Below are 15,198 nucleotides of genomic sequence, written 5' to 3'. Positions count from 1 at the left end.
CAATGCGTGAGGCCTACCAGTTGTACATTGTACCATAAATACCCGTAAACAACGACAAAGGAATAAACACAAAAAAAGGGGTATGACTTGCAGTAATGATCAGCTCAGGTGGTGTACAAATGTACCGGTGCTACACACAAAATTGTGGTGCATAGATGTGGTGTGTGGTACATGATGTTGACTGTGTTCACACATAATGGATCTCTAAAAGGGTCATTGAAAGGGGGGGGGGGGGGGAGGCGAAATATTACAATTGTATGAGGATCAATACACCATCTGCAAATTTTACATTCTAACGTGCATTGGTTGGATAATAAAGCAGATGAAAGTCAACATCAGGAAGTGTTTCCACAAGTTATGGTTCATTGTACTATACAGTGTACTCAATGATACACTTTTGACAGTCTACAATAACGAACATCACTGGGACTGAAATGTTTTTATTTTTTTTTTTTCACTGATAAATGTTGGAGAGTTTTGATTACTAAGACAAACCCCCCCCCCCCCCCCACAAAAAAAAAAAAACAGCAGGTTACGGTATTGGGCAAACTGTTTCCATAAAAGACCCCCCTCCCCAAACAAACACTCTTTCTGCTTTTTAAAGCCAAATCTTGAAAGTACAACGGCAAAGAGGGTGGGGTGTGAAGGGATGGGCATGAAACTTAAAAATGAGGTGAACAGGCTAATTGTATAAACACTGAATCATGATGTTGCTCATATTTCACTGTGTATGTGTGTTTGTTTCAAGTTTACGTCTTACGATAACAAGTTTCCACACAAAATTTGGAGAAAAAACATACACACACATTTAAACTTTCATGAAAGGCCATATGACTTTAGTTCTAAAAAAAACAAACAATTATATGGGTAGTGACTTTAATTTGAGTTAAAACAGATGCAGTTTTATTTCTGTAAAAATGCTACATTTGGTTTATCATGCACCTGATTTTCATACACTGAGCATGTGTGGCTGTGAAAATTGCAGATACAGTATGCTATGGTTTAACATTCGTTGAATTTGCACCATATGTTTTTCTTGACTTTTAAACCGAATAAACTACTGTACCATTAAATGCACACTCTTCAAATCAAATCTTAAGCCTCATACATTTGTGACACACAAATGCAGTTTGTTATACTTGTAGTATGCCTACAACTTGAAGACATGCTCAGATTAACTATATACAGTGTAAATTGATTTTTGTCACAGAGGTAGGGAAATTAATGTTCTTACTAACTCCAGTGTGCATTATAAATGGATCTCCTCTACGGACCTACACACAAGCTACAATTTACAATTTTGTATCCCATTTTAAACTGTACATACATTGTACAATGTACAATATCCAATACAGTTCAGTACTGCTACTACTGGTAATACACTTTGTATGCAATAATTGTTGCTATGTTGGGCACACATTAAGCCTGCCTCTGGCAAGCTCTTTAGATTGTCAAGACGCCTTGTGTTGAAGAGGTAATGTGACAATGTATGCATGAAGTTTGACAACAATATTTAGTGAGTAAACTGGTCTATTACATTGTATGTTCTGCATTTCCCCCCACAGATCACATCCAACTTGCTTGCTTGTGACTTGCCCACAATGTACTGTATGAAATGGTCTTGGTATCCCATGTTGGCCAGGGTCATAATTACAATGAACAACAAAAGCAATGAATACCAAAAAGAAAAAAAAAAAAGAAGAAGAACAGAAAAAAGAAAAGAAACTGCAACTGCTGGCTGCATGACTGGCAAACAGTCTTGCTACACAAAATCACTGGCTGTTTGTCATCTTCCACTGAATTAGAGTGCCTTTTATGACCACTCCCCATTTATCAGGGCATATCGACAACAGCACTACATAATATAGGCACATGTGTTTGAGAAATTCATGTATGGAGCAAAATACAGACATCTAGCAAAGAAGGAGGTGACCAGAATTAGTTTTACAAGTCTTTGAAGTGTGCCTTTCCCACTACCAAAATTATATATTTTTTCAATACAATGTACAGTACGTACATTTGTACTAGGCTTACATCACACTGTACATTTTCTTTTTTCCATCGCATTTCAATCTTTGGAGCGAGAGCGAGAAAAAAAAAAGCCAAATTCATCATCTCAATAAGGAACTGTTATTCTCAAAATATAAATCTTAAATGCACCATATGAGATAAACATGTTTAATAAGTAATCTACATGTACATATGAAAATGCAACCCTACAGTAGATACACACATGTTTTTCCACCAACACCATGAGTTGGACATGTGGGAGGAGGGGAGAGGGGGATGTTGATAGGGGTACAGCAGACTACCATACAAGGTCTTGGTACGAATCGGCCAGGCCTTACCTGTTGAGTTGGTGGGAGCGGTTTGAGTTGATTCTGTGGCATTAACTACAGTGTGCAAATGGCAAATTGACAGTGATATTACATGAAATACATTGCATGATTGATACCAATTTGTCCTTCACCACTTCTCATATTTATTCTAATCACACTCGAAAAGTAAAACAAAATCTCAAAATACAGTAACTCTGTGCTCTAGGAATTACTTGTTTGGTGACTGAATCTATCTAAGAGAAAATCTAGAAGTGGATGCAATCATCCATACATTTGCCTTCTTACGAATGGACATTTACTATGAAACCGAAGCTTTCAGGCAGATGCTGCTCCTTTCATACCACCTGCTATCAAAAAGTACATTTTTTATGTCTGGGGAAACCAGCCATGCAAAGCATTGTCAGGTTTCTATCTGTTTGGTTAAACTGTCCCAGAGAATAAAAAACTGGTAAACAGCTTTCAGCAACTATTGCCTTCAGCAACTATTGCCTTCAGACCAATATGAATCACTTCAAAACAGAAAAATGTCTACTTAAAATTGTAAGTTTACACCACAAAAATACATTGTACTACTTTGTAGTACAGCTGTAGCATTATAATTTGTAGATTGTATGCAAGAATTATACACTTGTTAAAAATATATAATTTGTACGGTACATAAAGTGTGGTATCTTTATTTCTAATATCACTGCACCTCGTTGATAGAGTCTTTTGCTTTGTTTAAACATCCGGGACATTATTCTCTCGAACTGAATCAGTACTATCAGTACTATCATACCCAAAAAATATTATTGTCATAATACACTGTCTAGCACCAACATAAATTGTGGCTCTGAATGTACACAAGTACCCTGGTACAGATACATGTATTTAAAAAAAAAAAAATGGACTGGATGTTTTGTACAACATACATGTACCGGTACTCAGTACTCATCTGCATACAATGTTAAACTCACATTTCATTGTGTATTATCATGCCCAATGGGAAAAATATTAGCACCCTAACATTGGAAGAACCAGTAGTTCAGTCTACCTGTAATGCAAGCATCCACAGGCAAAATTCTAATTGCAATCGTAATGGACTAAAACCACCAGGGGCCTTGGGATAGGAAGTAAGCTATTCTTTGAGAAAATTTGCTGTTAAAGAGACAAATATTTGTGACAAGACCAGAAAAGCAAAGAATAAAAGAGACAATTAGAATGAAGTGGAAATCATTTCAAGAAAACAAAGTTGTCAAGAATATATAGTAAAATTTTGGTAATCTTGATCATTTTCATGGTGGTGTACATGTATGTATTTTGTATGCTGTACATAATGATGACTAGCGGGGAGGGAACATACCGAATGTTCCACCCGAAGGGTTTGAAATGCTATTGAGGGAGGTTACAAGTCCCAAGACGAAGTCGAGGGACTATAACCTCCCGAAATAGCATTTCAAACCCTGAGGGTGGAACGTTTGGTACATGTTCCCGAAAACAAAAGTCATCATCTGTTATATAATATGGGTTAGTCAAATACATCAACGTCAACCACCAAAGATCGTAGAGATTCAGTGTACTTACGCGTAGCTACAGCTGTAGCAAGCGTAGCCCGACCAGACACTGTGCACTGTGCATGTTAACGCAGTGCGCTACCAACAACAGCGACTGGGCTGTGTATAGTTACAGTGTACGATCTTTGCAACGACCAGCAGGCATGCAGAGCACAACGCACTCGATCGCTCGCTCGTGCAGAGCCAAATTCACTGTGCGCGCGTGGGTGGCCGGTCCGCGGTCCTAGGCCTTTTGTCATTTGTTACGTGAAAATGTTCGCCCATGGGAGAACATTACCAAGAATGTTCGCCCATGGGCGAACATAACGAATGTACCTCCATCACGTGACTCTGTTTAGCCAATCACTAACCGGTATTTGACTAACCCATTTAATATTGTGTGATGTGGCTAGCAAGATGTATCCAGCTGGCAGTGCCATGCAGTCACACGTGTTAACTGTGCGGTGCGGTTGGTACAATGTATAAATGGTCGGCCCCTCACAGCAGACAGTATACAAATTGTATCTTCCAATCACTCTGCTGTGGTGTGGACTTAGGACCTACATGAACATCATGTCGTATATGATGCACAATACTACGACAAGAGGAAATAGTACATAGAATTTCCTGTTTTTCCCCCATTTTTTCTAAATAAGGTATTAAAGGGATAACAAAAGTTAGCCAAGATTTGTACCTTTGCTCGAGGCACAAGTCAAGCTCACCAATTTTATGATTAATTCCTCTTTAAGTTATAGATTTCTAGAGTCTACATTTTGCTCCACAACCTGCGCCTGTATGGCCTAAATAACCTAGTCCTAGCCATTGATTATCAAAATCAATTGAATTTACAGACAGTGCATACTTTGATACAACAACAAGCAAGAGTCATTGAGGTCAAACATGTGTGGCCCCCTAAACCCCCCAGCATCCAGGATTGCCCTATTGACCGCTGACGTACTGTATTCCTTTGTTCTTCATAGAAAAAAAGGAAGTCATGAATTGTACTTCATTGTAGTTACACTGTCCTACCACTCCTAGTGTCAGTAACACTTAGTGGGACTGGGACTTCAGACACAAGTAAATTTAGTGGGAGGGTGGGATATTCATCATTCACAAGCACTGCACTGCAGCTTGCCGTTGGATGAAGGCGGCCGCGGCCCCTTGCCCCATCCCAGGCACAAGAAGCCCACAGACAGCACAAGCACAACGCAACGCACCAACACAAGTACAACAATAACATGTAACATCACGGTTAAATAACATTTTCTACGATTACACATTTACAAATGGCCTATACACGGGACGTCACATGTCCAGTTAATTATAATTACTGAAGTTCTAACTTTTTTAAAGCCCATTTAAAACGCAGATGAACAAGTGAAGAGGTTGCAACTCACGAGCACAAACTGAGCAGACATTACATAAGGCCAGGCCGATAACCACGGCAGTAGCAGCGATGAGTTGTGAAGGGGATCGTCTCGAATGCATTTTTTAAGAGTTTGTTAACAAATTAAACCTAAATTTCCACGAGGGAATCAAGAGTGTCTTGATCTGTCTTGATCCTTAGGACACCATCAAGTAGCTCGCCAAAGCCGAATTCGGTACCAACGGTACAGTTTCACCCACTGTCAACAACGAAGAGAGTGTACTCATAACCCAACATACAGATTGTACGTATACAAATACGTGGGTAAATGCATTGACATCATCTCATCCATATCCCACTAGCGCACGGACGGGCGGGTACGAGTGCGCTCTCGGCCCTCTGGGTCAGCTCCACCGAACTAAAACATAGTGGAATGCGTGTCCCTATTTCCAACATACACGAGACCGTGCAGCCAAATTTACCGTGTTGCGTCGCCATCTTGTTAGGTCAATTTTTCCTTATATGGAGTGCACGCTTAGGCGCGGTCAGACTGGGCCACTGGTACGCGCGCAAGCAAGAGTACGCCGTCCAGTGGCTAGTGATTATGACGTAACAATGCACGTTTGTACATGACAATGGCCTTGCGCTTCGGATACATAGCCCGCAAACAGATCGAGAAGTTTGGCGGAAAGTTACGTGGAAAGTTTGCGGTCACACTGGCAAAACTTCGAGTTAAACTTCTCGATCTTTTGCCAGTCTGACAAAGTCGATAAAAAGGGTCCAGAGCTCGACGAAATCATGTGTGCACGGGCGCTGTGTGTAGGCTGTATGGCGGCTATGCGGAGGACTCACATTAGTTCTTTTATGTTTGCGGCGTTTTTTTTTTTTCTTGCTGTTGAATTTCTAGATTGCTTTATTAAACCTAGAATTACATATGCACCGTAAATAAATCAAGTTTCTTCATTAATAAGCACTTTAATTTAGGCATAATGCTCGCCACTAAAAGAAGTTAGGCCCAGAGTTTCAGTTGCTCATCAAAAGCAGGCAAGATCCTGCGTCTGTCTTATTGCTTCATATCATCAGTGCTTCCACTTTTCAAGGTCAGTCCTCCTGAAAATATAATCAACACTAAAAACTCCTGGAATTTACAAGAATATCCTGGAATTTTTCAAACAGGCTACAAATACATGATTAATTGTGAGCTGGGGGAGAGGGTCAATGCATGATACTCAATGATATGTGAGAGAGCGAGCTGATTTGTGTGTGTGTGTGTGTGTGTGTGTGAAAATTTGCCATCAAAATAGACTCAACCTTAAGTTAAGGAAAATTATTGATATAAATTTGTCATTTAAAATTTAAATAAATACAAACATTACAGTCCTATTAATTTTCAATATTGAAAGGGGGGGGGGGCATCCCCAGAAAAAAAAAGATTGAGAGGGCATGCCTCTCCCCCACTTTTTACAGTATATCCCATTTGTACTCCCCCCCCCCCCCCCCTCTCAGAAGTACATTTACCAATTTTCTATGGCAAAGTCGAATTGGTGTACATGTAAATTCTACTCATTCTGTCTGTGACACATTCTCTCTCCCTAGATCTCTTCCACTTTTTTTCTCTATCTAAGTCTCTCTCTTTCAGACACATTTATTCTCTTAGTGCATTTTTTCTTAGTCTCAGCATAACACACAATCTCTACTAATGTATACGCTGTTATTTTTGCGTAGATATTTTCGCTGACAAGGCTATAGACACTTTTGCGAGACGTTTTCGCGAATTGACACCGATGCTTATGTTAATGCACTATTCACACGGTGCATGGAGACATTTTCTCTAAATCAATTGTTTTACTGCCCACCTGTACCAGAAGTAGCAGCTCAGGCTTGAGTTTAAGTTGTGCTAAATCAGTAAATGTCAAATCAACATTTTTTATCATGATTGTAAATGTACATAAATACAATGTAACAGTTGTAGCCTAGGCCTATGTTATTGTTAGATCTAGAGTAGACCATCTGCATAACGTTAGGCCTGAAATATACGGCTAAAATGGACTTCAGTGAAAAGAACGGGTCGATAAAGCGGTAATCATTCATGGATGATGCACACCGAGAATTACAGCTGTACCTATACCAATACCATTCCCTAATTGATTTATCGATCGAATTTCAGATTATGGCTATCAACACGCTAAGATGGACTTTCGACGTACGCCGGTACGATATACGGTTTCGGGACCACGGTTTCATGGAATTTGAAACGCACCAAAATTTGGCAAAACGAACATTCATTTGTGGATTTGATCTTAATCATGGCATCATCAACATCATCACCATCGATCATCATCATAAATTTACACACTGTCAGCGTCACTGTCGTTGGCCCTATAGCTCTATCTAGCTATGGAACCTGATTGGTGCCAGGTAAAAATGGCAGAGGTAAAAATGGCAGAGGTAAAAATGGCAGAGGCAAAAATGGCAGAGGTAAAAATGGCAGAAGTAAAAATGGCAGAGGTAAAATGTCAGAAGTAATGAGAGCGATTTCGTCAGAGGTAAACGTATGAAGAGGTTTTGAATAATGACCTATAGCCAGAGCAAACTGTATTTATCGAATTATCAAATCCAAATTGCAGATTTGAAGAATATTTATTGAATTATGTTTTAAAAAGATGACAGCACTCTCATTATTCTGATTTTGATTCAAGTGCAGTGGCGTAATCTGTCTGTTCAGAGGAATAATAAACCAGCTAAATAAGAGCCTAGTATAGGCCTATATGGGAAATTATTATTATTATTATCATTATTATTATTATTACTAAAGGGGGTTTCAACAATGCTGCATAGCCCTTAAACAGTATAATCCTACACGTTGTTTCGCCCAATGAAGTTATCACACACACAAACACACACACACACACACACACACACACACACACACACACAAACACAAACACACAAACACATACACACGCACGAACCCACTTTTGGTATAAACATATACTTCTATACGCAGATATACAACATTTACTCTCACATACACACTCTTACACAAACGAATTCCGCTCACTTCCAGGCTAGTATATTGTCATTATTTTTCATTTTTTGAACTGTTTAGTGTAAAGAAGTGAAGGAGACATTGTCGAAGTGAACCGCTAATTTTTCACCTGTTCTATGTTATTTTCTCACATTCAGGTTTCGTAGGAGCCTATATCTTTCTCACAAGGCCTGATCACGACATAATGTAGAAGTAAAAATACAAAACGCAAAAAACAAACTACAGCTAGATGTATCGGCAGACATCAGTAGGCTCTTGCAAAATATTTCATTACATTGTTCAAAGATTTAGGAGTGATCCCTGAGGTCACTCCAAAATGAGTGAAAATGAACATTTTCACTCAAAATTCACTCCAATTTCACTCTAAATTCACTCTTTTTTGTATTCACTCCTTTAAAGGGTGAATATTTTGACTCGATTTTTTTTTTTAGAGAGAGTATGTAGCACAGGAGTGTAGGAACATTAGTAGAGCATTTTGTGATACCCCTATATATATATATATATATATATATATATATATATATATATATATATATATATATATAATATATATAACATTTTCGTGTAGTCAATGATTTGTTTAACCCCTAATTTGGGGGGAAATGGGACATCAAGCGCTGAGAAATGAGACAACCTGGAGAGAAATTGGATAACCATCATGACCAAAGTAGGATTTACATATGCCGCGGGGAGAAATGTAACACTATTAAATTTCTCCCAGTGATAACAAAAACAGTAAAAGATCCCTGCCAATTTTTCATACCTGCATGTCTGTTATCAAGCAATTTTATTTTCAGAAGTTTGCACACTTATTAAAATATCTATTAACATAGTATAGGACCTACGAGATCTAAGTTTGATATTTTACTGACAAGATACCTGTATAACAGAGCTGTATGGTAGTCAATATGTCCTTTTTCAGGTGTACCGAGGCTCATACTGATATAATTGGATTGTTGACTTGCCGACCATTTTTCAACTTATATACATGAGTTTATATTTCTCCCCGTGTCCCATTTCTCCCCGGTCTCCCCCGTGCTTTAATTATTTCAGGAGAAGGCACGAAAAGCGCGTATTGCTAGAAAGGTGTCAGAAACATGAAGGAAAATAAAATCTCTGTCACTTTTACCTCGTCATCTTGCATTTCTACGACTAATTTTTTATCAATGACATTTTTATCTCTGGCATTTTGACCACTGACATTTCGACCACTGACAACTTTACCTCTGACATTTGTACCACTGTCTTTATTATTTACCTCTGCCATTATTACCTCTGACATTTTCACCTCTGCCATTTTTACCTCTGCCATTTTTACCACTGCCATTTTTATCTATGCCATTATTACACCGAATTGAACATACCTCCTTGATCATACCATATACCTCCCGTGTTACCCGTGTGTGCGCGATTGATGAGGAAGTGGGGGTTGGGTGCGCGATATGACGCGTGCATGAACAATCGAAAATGAGAGAGTGGTTGGATCCACATAGCGTGCACTCCATATAAGGAAAAATTAACCTATCAAAATGGCGGTGGTAGCAAGTTTTGGTGGCCGCGTATTTCCTGGGTGAACACGCATTCCACTATGTTTTAGTTCGGTGGTCAGCTCTAGCTCTGTGCATACGTAATACTGAGAGTACAGGCAGCTCTGAGCGCACGCACGCAGTTGATTGGTAACACAACAACAGCGAGAGGTCGCTGTTTCGGGCCACACCGAAGAGATGTTTTTTCCCTTACTCATCATACTACTCTTTCAGTTTGGGCCTCATACGATAGCACCAAAGAGATACCCTCTGGGCCACACAAAACGACACAATTTGGTGAATGGCGCAGGTTCCCGCAGGCCGCGAGTCCTGGGCCTCGTCTTACAAAGGTTGTTATTAAAATCATGATACAATTTGTACTTGTGATCGATTTCAAGATGCGATTACAGAAGGCCTATTTGCAAATATCCGTCTTAATGATTACAAAGAAATTTGATAAATCTGTGTGAATTGTATAATACAATGATACAAAATCCTGTTTTTATCTTAATTATTCCAACAAGTCTGAATTCCAACTGAGCTTGAAATCACAGAGATCATGAGAGTCGTACTCTATCAGATACCCTATTTTCATACGTTTGATGTAAAAAACAAAAATGTATTGATTTAAGCCCTATTGCAAATTCCCTGCAACCTGAAGCCACTCAAGGGTGATTGATATTCCCGTTCTGCAGCAGCTAAGTCAGACGTTACCCATGAAGAATTGTCATTTCCCAGGGACGGATCCAGGAATTCTTTAAGGAGGGGGGGGGGGGGGGGGGGAGGGGCGAAACTAATATTTCTGGCGCCACTTCCGGGTTTCATTTTTTTCTTTTGTTTTCTTTTGTTTTTACGAAAAATAGGGGGGGGCATGTGCCGGTTGCGACCTCCTCTGGATCCGCCATTGAACGTTAATTTTTCCTGCGATTGATTTGTAAAGAAGTATTTATTCCAGCTTTTGACACATCTGCAATGAATTCACATGGTAAAAGTTGAGATTGATTTTAGTCACCTCTCATGGGTGTATGCAAGGGGGGGTCGGGAGGGTCGTACGACCCCCCCCCCCCCCCCCCCAAATTTTCAAGAGGTCCACTTTTTGTAAAAGACATTTTTTTTTAGGGCTTTTTACTCTATATAGGCCTACAACAGGAAAAAAAAGTGACCAGGTGGTGTTCCAGCAAATTGTCAAAAACCTCGTAAATTTCGTAACTTAGTTTTAGTATGCCATAATTTACCTTATTTCTAAGCTGCACTGCCATGCCGAAAAAGTCACTTTTGTATGCACCAAATTGCCCCATTTTAAGATATAGAATTCAAAAACTCCCTACCGTGGAAGGGGGGACACCCCCCTCCCACACCCTCCCCCCGCTCGGTCGCTCCGCTCCCTCGCAAAGGTAAAGGTCCAAAAATTTTGGTTACGACCCCCCCAGAAAAAATCCTGGATACACCCCTGCCTCTGTCATCGGACTCCTGAATTTGCAATAAATCGTAAAGTTAATTGTTGATAACAGACTTACACCTGGTTGTGTAGTGTAATACGGGCCCTGAAAGGTATCACATGACACTCACAAACAGGCCTATGTCAGAAATCGCAAAACCGTAGCCCTATGAAGATGTTGTGCATTGGCACAATGTGTGGCATTATGTGTCCGAATCAGCACAAAGCATTCAAGAATGAAAATCAAGTCATATAGGTCTACTCTCCGTAGTTAAAGGACAAGTTCACCTTCATAGACATGTGGGTTGAGTGAATGCAGCAATATTAGTAACACATCAGTGAGAGCTTGAGCAAAATCGGACAATCCGTTCAAAAGTTATGAATTTTTGAAGTTTCTGCTCACTCACGGCTGGATGAAAAGATTACTATCGCTTGTGATGTCACATGAGTACAACGATATAAAGAAAGAATAAAGAAAATTCAACATATTTCCATTTTTCTCGCATAACAAAAGAACACTCGACTTCTCTCTTTCAGAAGGCAGGGGGAATAACATTACCCTTAACATACGTCAGTAGCAAGTCGAAGAAAATGTGCACTTTATTCAAAAAGTAAAGTTTTTTTGAGATTCTCTTTTTATTTTCCTTATATAGTTGTACGCATGTGACATCATACACTGTGGTAGTCTTCTCTTCCAGCAGTGACTGCGCAGATACTTAAAATATTCGTAACTTTTGAACGCATTGTCCAATTTTCCTCAAACTTTCACTGATATATTCTACTAATATTGCTGCATTCTCTCAATCCTTATGTATATGAAGGTGGACTTGTCCTTTAACGGAGAGATAAGCCTGATTCGATTTTTTTTTTTTTTTTGTGAGCAAGTAGTGTTTTTATTCATAACTTAGTGCACAGTGTCGTCTAAAGATCCATCAGAGACGAGCAGGTTAGCGTGCATGGGCGTATTGGGCCACAATCATGTCTTTCCTCTTTAGGAAAAAAAAAAATAAATGAACAATCTTACTCTTAGGTCGGTCTGCTGGCAGTCGATCATGCAATCATTTCTGAGGGTCGACCGCGCTGAACTATGAAGAAAGAAATACATTATTATTTAGAAAATTGGCGCAGGGTCGTGCTATAGAATTTCATTCTGGGCATTCAAAATGATTTCGTGGAAACAACCCACTGGTTGAACTCTTTTCTTGTGAACTCTGCTCTGTGTACAAAGTATGCCTGCTGTGATCGAGACACTATACTCATTATCTTTGTGCATGCAGGGGCGGATCTAGGAATTCCGTAAAGAGGAGGCGCCTTTACAAAAATCAAGCATCCTTCATTTTATTTCTTTTGTTTAAACAAAGAAAAAAGAAAAAACAAAGGGAGGGGACACGCCCGGTGCGCCCCCCCCCCCCCCCCCCGGATCCGCTATTGTTGTGGATGACATGAGATGATACAGGTAAATCACAGAGAGCACAATCCTATAGTGTCAGCAGCTCTGTATTCAAGCAGAGTGTATAGTTTATGCCCTGAGTGTAGATGTCGATATGTTATATCACTTTCCCGCCTCAACAAGCAGGATTCTAAAATAAATATTGAAGATGGGATCAAAAATATATGACAAGCTTATATTAATGGAAGGCTTGAAAAGTTGGGCAAAAGTATAGGCCCTATATATTGGGATGCGTTTAAGGTCTGATAGTTATGTCCTATCAAATATCAAATTCGAGACAACAAACAATTTGCGATTGATTTAAATACAATCGCAATTTTGGATCGATTAAATGGTATACAAATGCTAAAGGGCTCATCTGATATCAGCTGGATTGATAGGGCCTACTATAGGACATTTAAGTACGCAGCGTATATTGTCATCGATTTGAATCAGGTGGTAACTCTGATGACGGGGCCCTGGAGTCGTATTCTAACGATAATCATGCGTTTTATGTCAGCAATCGTTTGAATAATCGAAACTGCATCTTCGAAATATATAGTAATTAAACTGTTAATCGTTATTGGGAATTCTCGTCTTCATCAACAAAGAATATGAAAAAAAGACAATTCAAAAAGTCATTTGCAAAATAGTCTTTACCAGTCTTTGACGTATGTATTCTGATTCGTTTGCTTGCCTCTTCTTTTTTTTTTTTAGATGAGTATTTTTATGCCTCCGCCAACGAAGTGGCCGGAGGCATTATGTTTTCGGGTTGTCCGTCCGTCCGTCCGTCCGTCCGCCCGTCCGTACGTCCGTCCGTACGTCCGTCCCGTTTTGTTTTTGTCGATATCTCAAGAACCGTGCGGTGGTTTTACATCAAACTTGGTATGAGGGTATATCCTGGGGGGATGATACTTTGTTTGGATTTTAGAGTCACGGGGTCAAAGGTCAAAGGTCACAGGTTATTTTGTGAAAAGAAAGGTTGAAAATTCATGTTTTTCTCCATATCTCGCAAATGGTTCAAGGTATCTTCATGGAACTTATATGCTTGTTCCATGCAATGGGCAGTGATTATCTAGGGAAGTTGGGGGTCATGGTTCAAAGGTCGGGGGTCAAAGGTCAAGGTCGACTCCTCAAAATATCACTACTTTCCTTATATTTATGCAATGCCTGAAGGTTTTTTTTAACTTGATGTATACATGCATTACCTAATATCTATTCTGTGGGAAGTTTCTTGGGAAAAGGTCAAAGGTCAAGAGAAAGTGCTGAATTGCACTTTTTCCTCCATATCTCAAAAGTAACTCAAGGTATCATCATGAAACTTACATATTTATGCATGTTCAACCTAACAGTGATTCTCTTTGGAACTGTGAGGTCAAAGGTAAAAGGCCAGGTTTAGATAACGCTATTTTCCCATTTGATACTGAAATTATACTTTTTCTCAATACCTTGAAAATTACTCAATGCATAAACTTATAAAAGGGTCAAAAGTCAAGTAAAAATCATCAGTTCCCCAAATACCTGCACTCTGACATTTTAATCATTCATCCAATTGAACCTAGTTCTAGGAAAGTGAACATTCAGCACATTTGTGTCAAACCTGTCATTTTAATATTTTGCCAATTGTGTGAAACTGTCATCACACATTGTCAAGACATTGTTCTATATTAGGAGAACCATGCATTATGGCGGAGGCATATCAGTCGCCGTAGTGATATATCTAGTTTTTCTTTCTTTCTCTTTCAGAAAGGGGTTTAGCTTGTTAGGAGAAACAAAGAGCAAGGGAATCATTTATAATCACAGCTTTCTCCTTGTTTTTAATAATCTTTGTGCACTCCACAGTGTCGTCTATACAAAAAGAGATGAACAATTTACAATATGCATGGGCGTATTTGCCACATTTATACCAGGTCTTTTATAAGAACAAAAACAAAACACACACACCCACGCATACACACACACACACAAAACAACTCTATAGATTTATTCTTAGCTCGATCTTCAGACATGCAGTCGATTTTGATGCTGATGATCGACCGCGCTGAGCTGTGAAAAAAAAAAAATCTATTGTATTATACGGAAATGGCGCGGGGGTGGAGTGTACGTTCAAATTGATTTCTTGGAATCACATCCATGATTGAGTTGGTCTCATTAGAACTAGAATATGTGCTGTTTTGCATGCAGTGAGTGAGAAATATGGATGACGTCGTGGCCAATGAAAGAGGGAGATCACAGAGATCAAAACACAACTGTCGCTGCCCCCGATAAGGCATGCAAAATAAAAAACAGATGTGTATAGAATTTGTGATTATCCTTGATTTTAGATATCTGGTAGGGGCAGACTGAATCAAATTTTTGTTTGTTTTTTAATCAGAATAAAATAAAAAGCGCAATTTCTTTATACTTTGTTTAATCAAGACCCCATCTCATAGACGATACGATTATAAGGAGGAGATGACCGTTTCTGAAAAGTCGCGTGTGCAGCGCAATTTTATTACTATTTAATATATTATTTTTTA

The 15,198-nt window shown here is 39.2% G+C and overlaps 1 protein-coding gene across 1 annotated transcript in view; it reads right to left on the bottom strand.

Annotated features, from left to right (window-relative positions):
- LOC139719790 (neuroplastin-like) overlaps window positions 1-5,491 on the bottom strand; it is a 63,384-nt gene extending 57,893 nt beyond the window's left edge. The window contains exon 1 of the mRNA XM_071631175.1: window positions 5,269-5,491. Coding sequence (XP_071487276.1) covers window positions 5,269-5,359 — 91 coding nt within the window. The 5' untranslated portion in view covers window positions 5,360-5,491. The remainder of the gene's footprint in view (window positions 1-5,268) is intronic.
- Between the last annotated feature and the right edge of the window lie 9,707 nt (window positions 5,492-15,198).

This window comes from Diadema antillarum, unplaced genomic scaffold (assembly GCF_040938485.1).
Source record: "Diadema antillarum isolate AM-2024a unplaced genomic scaffold, OU_Dant_1.0 scf00000115, whole genome shotgun sequence".
Lineage (NCBI taxonomy): Eukaryota > Metazoa > Echinodermata > Echinoidea > Diadematoida > Diadematidae > Diadema > Diadema antillarum.
Note: the sequence above shows the minus strand (reverse complement) of the source record. Positions and strands in the feature narration are given on the sequence as shown.